The sequence below is a fragment of the Panthera pardus genome, unplaced genomic scaffold (assembly GCF_024362965.1).
Source record: "Panthera pardus isolate Hobbes unplaced genomic scaffold, ASM2436296v1 HiC_scaffold_20, whole genome shotgun sequence".
In the NCBI taxonomy this organism is placed as follows: Eukaryota; Metazoa; Chordata; class Mammalia; order Carnivora; family Felidae; genus Panthera; species Panthera pardus.
The window spans coordinates 91,188,643-91,204,432 of record NW_026526766.1 but is presented as its reverse complement, the minus strand read 5'-3'; the positions used below and the strand labels follow the sequence as shown (position 1 = coordinate 91,204,432).

Genomic DNA, 15,790 nt, shown 5'->3' with positions numbered 1-15,790 from the left:
TCAGATCATTGGTGGGATTTCTGTCTTTGAACGGGACCCTGAGTCCCTTATCAATGATATGTACTGCAAATTTCCTCTCCCGTCCGTGACTTTCCTTTTCACTTATTGTTTTAAGTTGTTATTTTCTTTTAAGTTTATTTATTTATTTTGAGGAGTAGGGAGGCAGACAGAGAAGGAGAGAGAGAATCCCAAGCAGGTTCCGTGCCGTCAGTGCAGAGCCCGACGCAGGACTCAATCTCACCAACCATGAGATGGTGACCTGAGCCAAAAGCAAGATTTGGATGCTCAACCAGCTGAGCCACCCAGGCACTCTTTAAGTTTTTATTTTAATTCCAGTTAGTTAACACTTTTTCCACTTACTTTTAAAATCAGTTTTCACGGGGCACCTGGGTGGCTCAGTCGGTTGAGCATCTGACGTGAGCTCAGGTCATGATCTCACGGTCCGTGAGTTCGAGCCCCGCGTCGGGCTCTGTGCTGACAGCTTGGAGCCTGGAGCCTGCTCCAGATTCTGTGTCTCCTCCTCTCTCTGCCTCTCCCCCGCTTGTACTCCGTCTCTTTCTGTCTCTCAAAAATGAATAAACATTTAAAAAAATAAAGCAAAATAAGCTTTTTAATTTAGGAAAGTTTTAGATTCACAGAAAAATTGCAAAGATAGTTCAGAGTTACCATATACCCTCCCCTCATATACACCATAGATGTGTATATTTTTTAGCATTTAAGGCTCTTAGTCCCCCACCCCCAACCCACACATGATTTTTTTTTTTTTTAAGTTTATTTATTTTGAGGTCGGGAGGAGCACAGAGAGAGGGAGAGAGAGAGTCCCAAGCAGGCTCTGTGCTGCCAGCAGGGAGCCTGGCTCAGGGCTCAAACTCAACAACTGTGAGATCATGACCTGAGCTGAAATCAAGAGCCAGGACGCTTAACCAACTGAGCCCCCCAGGGGAAACCTGGCCCCCCATCCCGCATGATTTTTACTGCATCCTACAAGCTTTGATATGTTGCATTTTTATCATTATTCCATTAAAGTACTTTACAATTTATATTCCGAATTTCTCTTTGATCCATGAGAAATTTGGAAATACGTTTCTTTAAAAAAAATTTTTTTAATGTTTATTTATTTTTGAGAGACAAAGACAGAGCATGAGCAGGGAAGGGGCGGAGAGAGAGGGAGACATAGAATCCGAAGTAGGCTCCAGGCTCCAGGCCTTCAGCACAGAGCTGGAAGGGGGGCTCGAACTCACAAACCATGAGCTCATGATCTGAGCCGAAGGTGGGATGCTTAACCGACTGAGCCACCCAGGCACCCCTAGAAATAGACTTCTTAATGATCATTAAATATGCTTTCTTCTAGTTGGTTTTTTTTTTTATTGTTTTATAGACCATTTTTCCCGTGACCCTATTTATATATGATCTGAATACTCTGAAATATGTCGAAACTAACTTACAGCCGCCACATGCTCAGTTTCCTGAATGTTCTGAGTCCGTGTGCAGGATGCGCACAGGGGGTGCGCACGCAGGACTCGCAGGTACAGGACGCGCGCTCACCGCGCAGGGGCGGGGCGTGCACTCGCGGTGCGGGTTCGCGGTGCGGGTTCGCGGTGCGGGTTCGCGGTGCGGGTTCGCGGTGCGGGTTCGCGGTGCGGGTTCGCGGTGCGGGTTCGCGGTGCGGGTTCGCGGTGCGGGCGCAGCGCCCCGGGGGGCCCCCGCCAGGACCGGTGTCATTGTCACCGTTGGGGAAACCGTAAAATACACTCGGTAAGGGAGCGAGCAGATGCCACATGAGGGTATTATTGGGGCATGACTGGAGGGGGTGCGGAATGCTCGGGGCAGCATCGGGGCAAGGGAAGTTCAAGACCTAATTTTGAGACGCAGTGAGCAGCGAGCAAACTTGAATTATCTTAAAAAACATATCGATCCTTAGGAGTCAGAATGCTGATAGCAATAGCAACAGCAGTGGCAAAAGTACACGAGAAGCAACACGAAACTACTGTCAACAAAACGCTGGGACCAACCGCGACGGTGGCGGGCGGAGACAAGGGCCGCTCCGGGTCCCCGGCTCCCCCGCCCCCAGTCGCGCGCTCCGGCCCCGCCCCCGGAGCATCCGCGGCTCCGGCTCGCCGCGCGGGCCTGCCCGGCCTCGGCGCTCGGCTCGGCATGCCTGCGGCGCTGCCATGGAGACGCGGCCCCGAGGCCAACGGGCCCCGCCCCCGCCTCCGAGCGCCCCGCCCCCGCGCCCGCACGTCACCGCGGCCCCTCGGCGCTGGTGACTGGGCGCGGGTCTGCGGTGGGGGCGGGTGACTGGGGCGGGAGGCGACGGGGAGGGGTGATCGGGGCCCCCGGGAGGCGATGGGGGCCACGAAGGACTGGGGCGGGAGGCGACGGGGAGGGGTGACCGGGGCGGGCGGGAGGCGATGGGGGGGGGCGCGGGGGACTGGGACGGGAGGTGATGGGGAGGGGTGACCCGGGCAGGAGGCGACGGGATGAGAAGGCGATGGGAAGGGGTGACTGGGGCGGGTGGCAGTGGGGGAAGAGCCCAGTAACAGGGTGATTCCTCGTAGGAGGCAGTGATGGGTGGAGGGCCCAGGATGCCGGGGAGGCAACAGGGTCGTGCCATGAAGGGATCCCGTGCCATGAAGGATGCCCGCTGGCTGGGCAAAGTCAGGGAGACTCTGCCGCCAGAAATGAGGGCAGCGCTGAGTGATGGGGACTCTGGCCATAAAGAAGGAAAATTCTGCATGGCTGGGAAAGCATTTTGGGGGGGGGGGTCTTGTGGATGCTTCCCTGTTTGGTTTCCACATGACGTCATTTCTCTTTCCAGCCCAGGGGCCTCCCAGATGCCTGGAGCAGAAAGAAGGTGCTGGTGGCGGGGTGAGTACCAAGCCATCCTCAGCACGGGCAGCCCAGGCAAACACCCTCCAGGCCAGGCGCCGAGGGATGAGCCCCAAAACCTGTGCTCTTTCAAGTTCTCAGGACTTCCGTCACAGATGCAGACTCACGCGCTCCAACCGGCAGTTCCCCGGTATTGCCCGTGAGCTCCTAAAAGAACTAGGATAAGTCACAGGCCTGCCCCTCAAACCCAGGCTCACAGTCTGGGCCACTGGACGGCGACTGAGATCGTGAAACGTGTCAGTACTTTGGCCTGGTGCTCCAGATCCAAAAAGAGTTAAGATCCTGAGCCGTCAAGGCCCCGCTTGCCGCTGGGTGCTTTCCCCCGCCCCTGACGACATGGTCGTTTCTTTGTAGCATCACCCTGGGCGAGAGCTGAGGACAAAGCACTGAAGAAAGCCTGTCTCCAAACCCCGCCGTGCATCAGCGCGGGAGGCCCGCCCAGGCCCAGATCAGCGGAGGGCAGCTACGGGGAATGAGGTCAAGTTCCGTCGAGTTGCACGGTGTCCTTTCACGCAGGGCACCAGAGATACCTTTCCGAGTGAAGTGGGTCCAGCCATGGTGTCAGAATCACAGTAGACCCCCGGCAAGTCCCCCCAAGGTGGGTGCCTCGTCCCTGGCAACCGCACATCTGGTAAGGTGCGCACAGCTGTCAGCAGAAGACTCTGTGGCCGGGGCGCCACCGTCCAGCTTGCTGTCTCGCGTGTGCTTCTCAGGTGTGCTTCCAGAATGCTCAGAGGCTCCTCTCAAGTTTCCTTGCGATGCAGTCGTCCTGAGGGTGTTGCCTACAAAGGGCCCGGATTCCTCCTTTTCACCACGGAGTTCGATAGGGGATCCCGAAACCCAACAACCGAAAAAGTTAGTTAGCGCACTTAGCGTAAGGCAGCGGGCAGCTGTCCACGCCACGCGAGTTCTGGCTCAGAGAGGCCCGGTGTGCAGGAGCCCAGGAGGGGAGTTTGCGGCCAGTGATGAGTGGCCGCGTGCCGCTGGCGGAGAAGGCCCTGTCTGAGAGCTATGCCCGGCTCCGGTACCGGGACACCTCCTTGCTCATCTGGCAGCAGCAGCAGCAGACGCTGGAATCCGTGCCCCCTGGGACATACCTGAGCAGGAGCCGAAGCATGTGGTACTCCCAGTACGGAAACGAGGCCATCCTGGTCCGGGACAGAAACAAGCTTGAGGTCTCCCGGGACACGGGCCAGTCCAAGTTTTGTACGGTCATGTAACTCCAGCCTGAAGACCGGGGCCCAGGCACCAGGCTGGGGCGGGGGGGAGAACAGGCCACGTTTCGTTCAGGGGCCTTGGTGATTTCCAGTCCTTCCTGGGAGATCGCGAATAGTGAGCGCAAAGACGAAGCCGGGCCGGTGGCGCCCAAGCCCTCTCTCACGGGATCGAGTGACTGGCGGACCTGGCCTCTGGGCCCGGTGCCCGGTCCGCTGGCACTGCGGGCACAGCCCAGGCCGGGGCACGGCCAGACGCCGCTTTTCTCTGACGCTTCCGAACGAACCAAGCAAGGGGGACTCCCCTGGCTACAAACCACCTTTTCAAAACTTTCTAGGCTGTCGTCAGCATTGTCCCTTCTGCCTGGTCTGGAGACAGATCTAGAAAACGGTGGAGGAGTTAGCGCCACGTGTGGGCAGGCAGCGTCTGCGGGGGGCAAGCTGGATTCCGAGGCCAGCGGCGGCACCGCGGGAGGGACTGACGCCGCGCGTCTTGTTACAAGATGGGCATCGCGTGCAAGGCGCGGGGCAGCTTCCGCACCAGCTGCCGAGTACGTCCCAACACAGGGCGGAAGCCCAGAACTACGGGTCTGGAATCGCGTGGCTGGAAAAGGCCGGTGCGGCTTCGCGGTGTGCCACCTCTGCGGGGTCGGGCGCGTGCCGCGGGAGGCGTTTTCAGAGGCTTTGCCGTCTGCTGGGACTGAATGCTGTGAGCCATGCAGCCATGCAGCTGTGGGAATCTTTTGTCAAGGCTGGTTTTTCTAAATAAATACCCTTTGGGACACTCCTTCCTTCCTCACTTTTTTTTTTCTTTTATGTTTGTTCGTAGCACCTTAACTTGGCTTCAGATTCTGTGTGTGTGTGTGCGTGTGTGTGTGTGTGTTCATACCAGGAGAATCTAATGATTGCTACAAACCCCGTTACAGGAACGCATAAAGCAACCCCAAAGCATCAGCCCTGTGCGTGTGCGCGCACAACTGCGCATGCTTTTAAAGGCACGGCCTGCGCCGTGCGCCTTGTTCTGGGAGTTTCTTCTGCTGTACAGATGGACGTCTCCACCATGCTTTGAATGTCTGATCAGCATTCCGGTGAGCCGGCAGGTGGGCAGAGGGTCTCCTTGATGGTGCCGCGCAGACAGCACAGCTCGAGCTTCGTCGTACGTGGTTCATTTTGTGGCTGTGCCAAGTTCACTGGCAAACATCCCGGAACTGGGACTGCTGGGTCCGAGTGCGTTCCCCAAATGGTTAGTGTCCAGCCACCGGCCTGGTCTTTTGTGACGGACCCTTGGCCGGCTTGCTGCGTGGGTTGGGAGGCTTGAAGTCACATTTCGTGGATCGCCTCCCGGAGCGGACGAGGGAGGCTGGTCCCAGGTACCAAGTGAGGCCTCTGCAGTGAGGGCTGGCCTGTCGAGCAGCCCTGACACGGGAATTAACCCAGTGGACAGCTGGGTCAATGTCTCTGCAGGTCTCCCGTTAAAGTCCTGCTTGGGAAGAAAGCAGACTTCAGAGACTCATCGGGAATGCCTCTGTGCCACACGCTGACCCGCACCTCGGATGAACCTGAGAACAGGTGGTGGTTGAGTTCGGTTTGGCCCCAGGCATGGAGGGGTAGCGCCTGGGAAGACCGGCACCGGCCACCGCCCGTGTCTGCACGGGTCAGGGTGTGCAGGTGACCGACGTGCACTGGCTGCTTGTAGGACAGCAGGCGCTAAGCTGCTTAGAGCATCGGAAGCCACCGTCTGCCCGAGGGAAGCCCGGACTGCTGGTCTCCCTGGCTTGGGCTGGGGCCACTGAGGTGGACACGGCCCAGCCCCCGTCCTTGGGGAGGTTGGCCTGGATGAGGCGGGGCGGGGGGGGGGGGTGGGGGGAAGAGTGTGGACAAGGATGCCGGTGCAGGGGATGCTGGGAGGGTGCCTGCTGACAGCCTGGGGGTGGGGTGGGGCGGGGCGGGGCGCCAGGCCTGGACCTGGGCCCACCGGCAGCTTTCTGGAGGACGGCTCCACAAGGCCCGGCTCAAACGGCCAGACTGCTTGCACAACAGCGTCCGAGCTCCCGCGTCAACCGCTCCTCGCCGAAGCTTCTACTCTGCGCCGGGCTCCGCAAACGTGCGACAGTGTCTGATGCCCGCTGTCCCGGAACCCGCCCCCGTGGGGACCGAGGCACGGCGGGGAAGGGGGGATCCGCCCGGAGAGGAGGGATGGCCGCAGGAGGACGGGATCGTGACAGATGTGCCTCCACATGGAGGACAGCTTGCTCTGGAGGACAGTTAGCGGACAGGAAAGGCTACGAACGATGCTCCCGAAACCCTGGTGCCTTCCTGCCCGGGGGGAGGACCGGAGCTGCTTGGGGTATTTCTGCCCGGCCCCTCGTTCTGCAGCAGTAAGGGGACTGGGCCGCCTTCCGAGCACCTCCACACACACGCACAGGAGGCTGGGAGCCACCGAAAGCACAGGAAACAGCACGTACGGGACCTCTTTTTTTTTTGTTTGTTTTATTATGAAACAAAACAAATGCCCCAGGAGAAGGGTCCATGATTACCAGAGACATCCAAGAGTACTTTCTACCATTTTTATTCTGTTGTGTTGAGGCCAGCACTGCAATAAACAAGCTAAAACTACTTACATTGGACTCATTTTCAGTAACTGACATTTACAGGAATATACTAGAAACGGCACTAAAAAGTTTAAGAAAAGTTACGGTAAACTTGCATGCACATCATACAGAAAAGTAACATTTTAAATATAAAAAAGAAAAACTTCCTGGACGCGTTACGCCAGCATCGAGGTACAGGCTACAGCGGGTGGAATGCGTCCCTTCTCTGGGCGGTGTTTCTCCCAGAGGGCTGTCACAGACGTGGGTGTGGCAGAACAAAAACAAACAAAAGGAAAACATATCTTACAGTTTGTAAGCAAGAGGACGCCGGCCGCCCGGCAGGAGCAAGGGTCTCTGCCCCCTCGGCCTCCGGGGCTCACGTGAGGCCAACCTCCTAAGCGCACGGGTCCCTCCCGCTCGAGAAGAGGCCGTGAGGGGCTGCCCTCGGGTCCTCGGCGCCGGGACGGCCCTGCCCGTCGTCCCGCTGCAGCCTCCCCAGCACAGAGACGTGGAGAGACGGCAGCCACCGCAGGCTGACCTCGAGGGGGCCGAGGACGTGCCCCCAAACTCTAAAGAGAAACCAGCTTTGAAGTCTGCACAGAAAGCCTTAAAAAAGAAAACCGCAGCACCGACAGCCTACGACTGTTCTGGATGGACAGCAGCCCTGCGCGCCATCGCGGCCGGCAGCCTCTTCCCGGGGCGAGAGGGGCAGAGGCGTTCCAGAACCCGGTCTCCCGCAGAGCTGGCGGGTACCGAAGGGCTCGGAAACGCGTCGCTGTGTGAGGAGCGCGGGCTCCCCGACCTACCGGCTCACACAGGCCCCTCGCCACCTCTGCGGCTGGACAGGTGCTCCCCGGGAGCCCCCCTCGGCCCCGTGCAACTCCCGGCACCCTCTGTTCGGGGTCCGTTTGTCACCCGGAGGTGCGCTCGCCGTGCGTTGCCAGAGAGATCCTGCTTTAAGACCCATCCATCGTGTCATGTATTAATTCCTTAAAGTCCTAGTTTAAATATTCCATTAAAGATCTGCTTAGAAAACACCTTTGAAAAACAAGGGTAACTTTAAAAAATGGCAAGTTTAAAATCCACATATATTTTGATTATAAACAAAACGTGATTAAAAGTTTAACTGGCTCAAAACTCACCTAGCGTCAGAATCACCAGCAGTAAGAAAAATGGTAACCCATCCACTGCCCCATCAGTCAGAGTTCCACATCCACCGAGGGCATCCGTGACCGTAAGGGCCGGTGGAATCTGAATGCATTTTATGATTTAAAAAAACTGCCCCCCTATTAGGATACTGAGGACTAGTCCCCTCGTCTGCCTGGAAACGTGCCACCAGACCAAAGGCCAGGCCACCCGCAGCTCCGCCCCCAAGCACCCGCCTCCAGGAAGTCCTCACAGGGAGGCCTGGGAGAATGCCCTGTGTCAGTCATTTCTGTGCTAATGGGAAAATGCCCTGTGTGGTCTTGGGGAGCGAACCCTCCTGCGGCCAGGGAGTTGGGGGTCTTTCACCCCTGGAGAGAGAAGCCCAGCCAGGGCGAGCCCGGGGGTGGGCTGAAAGGCGGCAGCGGGGGGCCGCTGCCGCTGCCCCTGCCCCCGGGGCTGGGAGGTGAGGGGTGCCCCGTCTGGGGACCCGGACGGCTGACCCCGGCACTCTTGGCCTAAGCCACACGCTCAGAGCTCAGGCAGGCAGTGTGGGGCGGGGCGTCCCTGTACTCAAAGGCCGCAGGGCGGCCTCTGGAAGAAACAAAACCAAAACATAACCTTCTGTTAAACTCTGTATATTATTATTATTATTTTTTTTTACAATAGAAAGTTAAAAATCAAGACTTAGATTTACTATACATTTTTTTTTCTCTCAGATTACAAAGTTTATATTATATAACTGGGGTTCCCTAAATTGATTTCTTTTAAAACAGTCCTAAAGAGACCAGAGGCGAATACAAAAGAACTCAACAAAATAATAAAAACTGGGGGTGTGCTGCAGCTGGAACTTGCCTGTACGTCTGCAAACGTCTCTCTCTCTCTCTCTCTCTCTCTCTCTCTCTCACACACACACACACACACACACACACACACACACACACACGAAGAACAGACGCGGAACCCCAGCGGAGCCGGGAGGGGGGCCGGCGCGGGCGGTGGGGCAAGAGCACCTGCAGGCCGGAGTCCGGGGTTCTCCTGCCAACCACTGACGAGGCCTGCACTTCTGCGATATTTTTTTTTTTTAATGCATTTCTTTTGCAGTTTTGTTTTTCTTTTCTTTTTTTTAAAAAAATGACCAATGATGTTAATAAATAAAGTATCCATATATACATGAAGTTGGGGAAACGGTTCCAGGGTGTGCGGCAGCTAAGGAGTTGGGGACACACGTCGGGCTGGGCTTTCGTAGAAAACTGCTGAACCTTACAAAAAGGTCTCCTTTTATTTTTTTATTTATTTTTTGTCTTTTTAATCTTTTTTTTTTGTTTTGTTTTTTGTTATTTTTTTTTTTTCTTAAGTTGAGGTAAAAGTTTCAGTGTATGGAAACCTATGAACTGCACACGCAGCCCCCGTGTTCCCTTCCGGGAGCCCCGGACACCCCTCCTCTCCGCGCCCGCCTGCCTCTCTCCCCGCCCCTGCAGAAGCCCTGCCTGGAGCTGGACGGGGCCCCCGAAGCCCGCGCCAGGCTGGCTGTTCTCTGCGCCCCCAGAAAGAGGCGACCCCAGCCGCGAGGCTGAGCTCGGGGCCCAAAGGACAAAGACAGCACCTGTTTGCCAAGCTGACTGCTTTCCACACGGTACCATCCAGAGAAACTTCCTTTGCAACAATGCGTTCCGGGGCTAGAGACCAGGTGGGGCGTAAGAGAGGGGTTTCGCGAGAAACCTCAGACCGCATCTGGCATGTTTTTTCTACGGCCGTCGGGTCAGCGTTCGAAGTTACCGTCTCCAAGCAACCGAGTTCGGTTACAAAGGCTTTATGCAGAGTCGCACCGTCTCATAAAGCCTCACGTACCCACGAGAAAGGTCTCTGACCTATTAAAGCAAAAACTGGAAGCTACCATAACACTGAGTTAAGAAGAAAGCCCGCACACCGTGGAACGAAAGTAGTATATTAACCATAGAAGGGAACGAAGGGAACACTGCAGAGTTGGGGCGTGTGCGACGTTGCTGGTTTTGTGCCGTTCTGGGAGTCCAGAGCTCATTCCGAGTCGCTGCTGTCGGAGCTGGACCCGCTGGAACTGCTGCTCCCGGACGCGGACGAGCTGCTGCTGCTGAGCCGGGACGGCCCTCCCGAGGGCGCGGAGCCCGCTTTCTCTGAGGGAGACGCGGCAGGTGAGAGGCGCTCCCCCGCGCACCCCTGCACACCCCCGCACCCGCCGGGCGAGCCCTTCCGGAACGTCCACCGGCGTCACACCGCCACTTCCCGTGCCTCGACCCACCCATTTCTTCACCCCGGAGCTCGGTCGACATTAACGAACGTTTGTTGAAAAGAATGACCGCGTTAATGAGATCATTGTACGGTAAGAGACGCGCTCGGCCTCTGGCCGGGTTCTGGGCACAGAGCTCCTCAAACCCCGGGAATCCCCGCACGGGGACGTCTTTGGTTATCTGCACGGAGCCCCCTTTACATCACACCCGAGTTTAGGCTCGTGAGCGACTCAGGGTACGGCTGGTCCCCAGGAAAACCGTGTGGAGGGGGCTGGGAACTTCCACCCCCCGGCCCCTAACTCCGGGGAAGGGAGGGCAGGGGAGGCGGAGCGCTGAAATGTTCTCGCTCCCCGGAGCTTCCAGGTTGGCGGACGGGCGGAGGGGCGGGGAGGGTGGCGTGCCCAGCGAGGGGAGGGAAGCTGCACGCCCTCACCCCTGCCACCCCTCCCCTTCGGCTGTTCCTGAGTTGTGCCCTTTACAATAAACGACACGGTAGATAAAGCACTTTCCTGAGTTCTGCGAGCCACTCTAGCAAATTATCAAATCCGAGCAGAGGGTCTCGGGAACCCCAGCTGACAGGTCGGTGGTAAGGCAGGCCCAGGACTTGCACCTGGCATCTAAGAGAAGGGCGGTCTCTGGGGGTGGACCCCCCACCACTGGGGTCTGAGCGAACCCTACGTAAATAGTGTCCGGACCGAACCGGATGGCTGGACCCCACCCACAGCTGGCACTGCAGAGTCAGCGTGAGCAGAAGCCCACGCACTTGGTGACAGAAGTGGGAGTAAAGCTAGCTCAGAGGTCAACAAAGCTAAGTATACTTGAGTCTAGAAAACACAGGTGCGATCTGCTAGGAGGATCTGACGGGGCGTGGGGGGAGGTCAGCAGTATACAGATATCCCCCAGTCACGTGCCGCCTACTCTGCCCTTCCCAGGGGCGATCCCGGGGACCCTCCCAGGCTTCAGAGGGAGCGGGCAGGGCAAGCAGGACTCGGCAAGGCGGCGGCACCCAGCCGCCACACTATCGTGCAGATGGGACCCCGACTCTGATCACCACCTGGGCGCCACCATCCCTGGGGCCGGGAGAAACTTATTTGCCCTTTCTTACAGGCTCCAGAGGAAAGAGACAACGAGTCAAATCACCTGCTCACCTAAAATAAGGCTCCGCGGTCCACAAAGCACAGGGCCTGGCCAGGGGCAGCCGGGAAGAAAGCCCGCTGCCGGGGGCCAGGACCCCAGTCCCTCTCAAGCCACGGGGTCCACCCCCAAAGACCACACTGAGGCCCTTCCACAGAGTCCTCTCCGGGGGTTCTGGCCTGGGGCGCTCCCACCCATGCCTCCCATCTGCTCGACCTCCCTGCAGGACCGGGGTCCCCAGTTTACAGGCAAGGGACTCGGGGGTTCAAGAGATCGAGAGCTTCACCTAAGGACACGCTGCCCCTGAGCCGGTGGCGCCGCAGACCGAAGCCTGGGTCCGCCGGCCACTGCCCTGCCGCCGACCCTCCCACCCCGCCAGCAGCAGCAGGGGCCGCCGGGGGACCCCACGCCTCAGCAGCAGCGTGGCCCACGCACAGGTACCTTTCTTGGCAGGCTTCTTGTTGTTCAGCTGTCCGCTGACATCCTGCAGCCGCCTCTCTAACTCCTTCTTCTTTTCCTGAGCTAACTCCTCCTTCGACTTGGCCGCCTGCTTCTTCCCGCTTGTGGCTGCAGAAGAGCACGGAGCTGAGAAGGCGGGGCGGGGAGAGGGCGGGCAGCCACCCCTGGGGCCAAGGCCGCACCCGGCCCTCGGCAGGGCGGCCTCCAGGTGCCAGCCAGCCCCCCCCCCCCCCCCACCAGACGCTCACGAGCTGTGCCTGGCCCCCCCCGCAGGGCCGCCGCCCGAGCTCCCTGCCGGGACACGGACCCCGGCCCGCATGCGCTGTTCCCTCGCCACAGGCACAGCCTTTTCTGCAGACCTCACGCCATCCCCACTCCACACGGCGCACAGACGGGCGCGTGCCGCTTGGCGACCCCGTCCCCCGTGCGGAGGGCAGAGTCGAGACCTGAACGCTGACCCTCCAACTCACAGTTCTCCTCACGGGCGCAGCTCTCCCTCGGCTCGGCCGCCCCGCACGCCTGTGCCGCCACCTCGGAGTCCAAGGGGAGCTTACCGAGGGCCCAAAGTGCGTGACTGCGGGGGTCACGTGACTCCGTCCAGGGGGAAGCAACCGACCCCTCCGAGTGAGGGAGAAAGCCCGATGAGCGGGCCGCACGCAGGTGTAGGCACACGCTGGCTGTTCCCTGGGGCCGGGCGCTGCCCGGCTCTCCTGCCTCCTCGGGCCTGTCCTTTCCCTCACTCCCCAGCACCCGCTGCCCCAGGCAGTGCCTCGTCCCCGTCCGGTGCCAACGTCCGTCCTGGGAGGCCTCTGGACCCTCAACTCCCAGTAAGAGGAAACTGGTCTGCCCCGGCACGGGGACCATCGAGAGGTTCCCTGCAGCCCTGCTCCAAACAGAGCCTCAGGGAGGCTTGTGGAGAAGGCCTTGGCTGGCACTCAAATGCAGGAGGCTCAGGACCGGCCCAGGGGTCCTGCCTGTCCCTGTGACCGTCGAGGCATGCACGCACTGCCCACCTGCCCAAGGGCGGGGGAGGAGGGCCCGGCTGAGCCATCAGCACCGGTCTTTGGGGCACGTGGCGGGAATGGGGGGAGGAGAGTGACCCACCCCACTTCCTAGCTTCCCGCCCCCCCCCACCGGGCCTACAGAAGAGGGAAGCGGGGGAGGCAGGGGGGAGGAGGACAGAGATGGCAAGTAGGGTGCTCTGCCCCCCACAACTTACAGAATGGCTTCCTTTGCTTTTTCTGTAAACAAGACTTGACGTATCTCTCTAGTTCCCGCAACGTGGTGGGTTTCAGAGTCTCAAAGTCAATCTCTATCTCGTCAGGGTTGGAGTCCCTGAGCGAGGGCTCCCGGGACTGGATGATGTGCACCACCCGGCCCAGCTTCTCCCCGGGCAGCCGGTTGATGTCCAGGCTGAGCTGGCGCTTCTCGTCGTAGCTCATGGGCAAGCCCTCTTCCTCCTCCTCCGAGTCGTAGGAGGCCGACGCCTGCTTGCCGCCCTTCTTGGGCTGCCTGAGGGACGAGGCAAAGAACACCGTGGCACAGAGCCCCTGTCCCGTCCCCCTGACCACGTGGAGCCCCTGCCTGTGTCCTCCCAGCCCCCGGGGAGCCCCTGCCCCGTCTCCCCAGCCCCCGTGGAGCCCCTGCCCCGTCGCCCCAGCCCCCAGGGAGCCCCTGCCCCATCCTCCTGTCTCCTGCCCCCCGACCCCCATCCCCCCACCCCCATGAAGCCCCAGCCTCATCCCCTCTGCCCCTTGTCCCCCCAGCCTCATGGAGCGCCTGCCCCGTCCCCTGTGAAGCCCCTACCCCTGTTCCCCCAGCCCCCATGGAGGCCCTGCCCCATGTCCCTACCCCCCCCCCCCACCCCGTGGAGCCTCCAGCCCCTGTCCCTCCAGCCCCCCTGAAGCCCCAGCCCCTTGCCCACATTCTGTCTGGCCTTCTTCCTCTCCAGGACCGGGCTCTTTTACCAAGGGGCAAGCCCAAAGTGGTGCCCCAGGCAGAGAAGCCAGGTAGGCTGAGGGCTGCATGTGTACCTGCAGGGATACAGAACACCCTGTTCCAGCAGAAGGTGCTCCACACCTGAGCCAGGACAGGACTACAGTGGTCAGCTCCCTTCAACACCCCACAGGCGTCTCAAATTCATCTCAAATTCGGCAGGTCAAAAACTGACCTCCATATTGACATAATCCAAAAGGAGACAGGAACGGAGACAGAGGAGTAAAAACCAGAGGGATGACAGAAGACACGGAATGGCAGACCAAAATGCAACTGTAACAATCACTACATTAAACGTAAATGGTCTAAAGACACCAACTAAAAGAAAACCAAAGTCGGGCTGGATAAGAAACAAGACCCGACTTACATGTGGTCCACAAAGCCCCATTTTAAATACAGTGACGGAACTAGGTTAAGAGTAAAGAAATGGGGGAATCAAAGGCTAACCAAAAGAAAGCTGAGCTGCAGTGGGTGTATTAGCATCAGACAGAGAAGACTTCAGAAAAAGGAATATCGTCAGGAAGGAACAGCACGTGGTAAAAGAATCAACTGACCAAGAAGACATCACCGTCCTCAGTGTGCGTGTGTCTAAAATCCAAGCCCCAAAATATACGAAGCAAAACCGGTAGAACCAAAGGAGGCAGACACATCCACGATTACAGCTGGGGACCCAACGATTCTCTCCCTCACGTTAATTAATAATACAACAAATCAGCAAGAAGACAGAAGACCAACACCACCATCAACCAAATTAACCCAACTGACACGTTTTTGTCTTTTTTTTTCCCCCTGACATTTAGGCAACACTAGACCCAACAGTGGGAGAACACATATGCAAGTCCACGTGGAGCATCGCCAAATCTTGGCCATAAAATAAATCTGAAATTCAAAAGTACTGAGATCACACAATGTATGTTCTCAGACCCTAATGGAATTAAACCAGAAACTAGTAACAGAAAAATGTCCAGAAGAATCTCTAGTTACTTGGAAATTAACACGTCTAAATATCCTGTGGTCAAAGAGGAAGTCTGAAGGGAAATCAGAAGATATTTTGAACCAAATAAAATCATATATCAAATTTATAGAGTACAGCTGAAATAGTGTTTAGATAGAAATTAATAGTTATTACTAAATGCTTACATTACAAAAGATCTCAAATCAATAAACCTAAGTTCCTAATTCAAGAGAGCAAGTTAAGTGCAAAGCAAGCAAAGGAAGTAATAAAAATAAGACCATAAACAAAAGGAAGCGAAAGCAGACAAAAACCAATGACGTAAAAGCTAGTTGTTTCTATGGCCAATAAAACCAATCAATCTCCAGATTCGCTGAGAAAAAAGACACAAATTACCACCACCAGGAATAAAAGAAAGGACACATCACTACAGACCCCACAGATGTTACAAGGATAACAAAGGCACACAGCAAACAAACCAATGCCCATAAATTCCACAATTCAGGGAAAGGAGCAATGTGTCCAAAAGGCACAGATCCCCAAAACTCACCCAAGAAGAAACTGATAAGATGACCAGTCCCCTAGCTACAAAAATAACTGGGTTCACTGTTAAAAACCTAACAACAAAAACTCCAGGCCTGGATGTTTTTGCTGGGGAGTTCTACTTAATATTTAAGAATAAACACCAACTGTACACATCTACTCAGAAAATAAGAGAGAGCACCTCCCAACTCGTTTTTGAGGCCAGTGTTATACTGACACCAAATCCAGACAGAGAGTACGAGAAAATCTGAGGGAGGCAGGGCAAAACCCGAGTATTCCCACCACCACCTCTGGACAATGCTGCCGTCAACCCAGCTGCCAGAGTCCACATGCCTCTGTCCTCTGGCTTCCAGGCACCACGGCCTGTCCCTTTGGCCTCCCACCTCCACAGCCACCGGACCTCTCTTGCCTGCAGAACCACAAAACCTCCCAGGGCGTCCTTTCTCCCATTACTGCCTCCCACTGACCCCTTCTCCACATGGACCAGGATCTGACCACTTCCAGCTCCAACACTTCCTGACTCCCCTTCACTTGCTCAGGGAATAAAACCAGAAGCCTCAACAAAGCTGGCCCACCTCAGCCACTCCTCTTCCCGACCCAGTC

At 57.4% G+C, this 15,790-nt stretch overlaps 2 protein-coding genes across 6 annotated transcripts in view; one reads left to right on the top strand and one right to left on the bottom strand.

Annotated features, from left to right (window-relative positions):
* The first annotated feature begins 2,122 nt into the window (after positions 1-2,122).
* Positions 2,123-4,835, top strand: BRD3OS (BRD3 opposite strand). Of its 5 annotated transcripts, none has more exons than XR_008424395.1 (3): positions 2,123-2,284; positions 2,819-2,868; positions 3,244-3,855. XR_008424395.1 is itself a non-coding variant. In XM_053908510.1 (3 exons), the coding sequence occupies exons 1-3, from the start codon at positions 2,172-2,174 to the stop codon at positions 3,363-3,365; spliced, it is 264 nt and encodes an 87-aa protein (XP_053764485.1). In that variant the 5' UTR covers positions 2,149-2,171; the 3' UTR covers positions 3,366-3,855. The 5 variants fall into 5 exon arrangements, 2 of the variants coding, with proteins under 2 accessions (XP_053764485.1, XP_053764486.1); XM_053908510.1 differs by having other exon boundaries at positions 2,149-2,263; XR_008424396.1 differs by having other exon boundaries at positions 2,245-2,277.
* A 1,821-nt stretch (positions 4,836-6,656) lies between these two features.
* Positions 6,657-15,790, bottom strand: part of BRD3 (bromodomain containing 3) — a 34,999-nt gene continuing 25,865 nt past the window's right edge. The window contains 3 exon segments of the mRNA XM_053908508.1: positions 6,657-9,990; positions 11,680-11,805; positions 12,917-13,209. Coding sequence (XP_053764483.1) covers positions 9,875-9,990; positions 11,680-11,805; positions 12,917-13,209 — 535 coding nt within the window. The 3' untranslated portion in view covers positions 6,657-9,874.

What these genes read in the sequence shown, in the direction of transcription:
- BRD3OS (XM_053908510.1), top strand. Translation starts at nt 2,172, where the DNA reads ATGGAGACGCGGCCCCGAGGCCAACGGGCCCCGCCCCCGCCTCCGAGC. An exon ending in ACCGCGGCCCCTCGGCGCTG is followed by an intron (nt 2,264 to 2,818) that starts GTGACTGGGCGC and finishes TTCTCTTTCCAG; the next exon opens with CCCAGGGGCCTCCCAGATGC. An exon ending in AAGAAGGTGCTGGTGGCGGG is followed by an intron (nt 2,869 to 3,243) that starts GTGAGTACCAAG and finishes GTTTCTTTGTAG; the next exon opens with CATCACCCTGGGCGAGAGCT.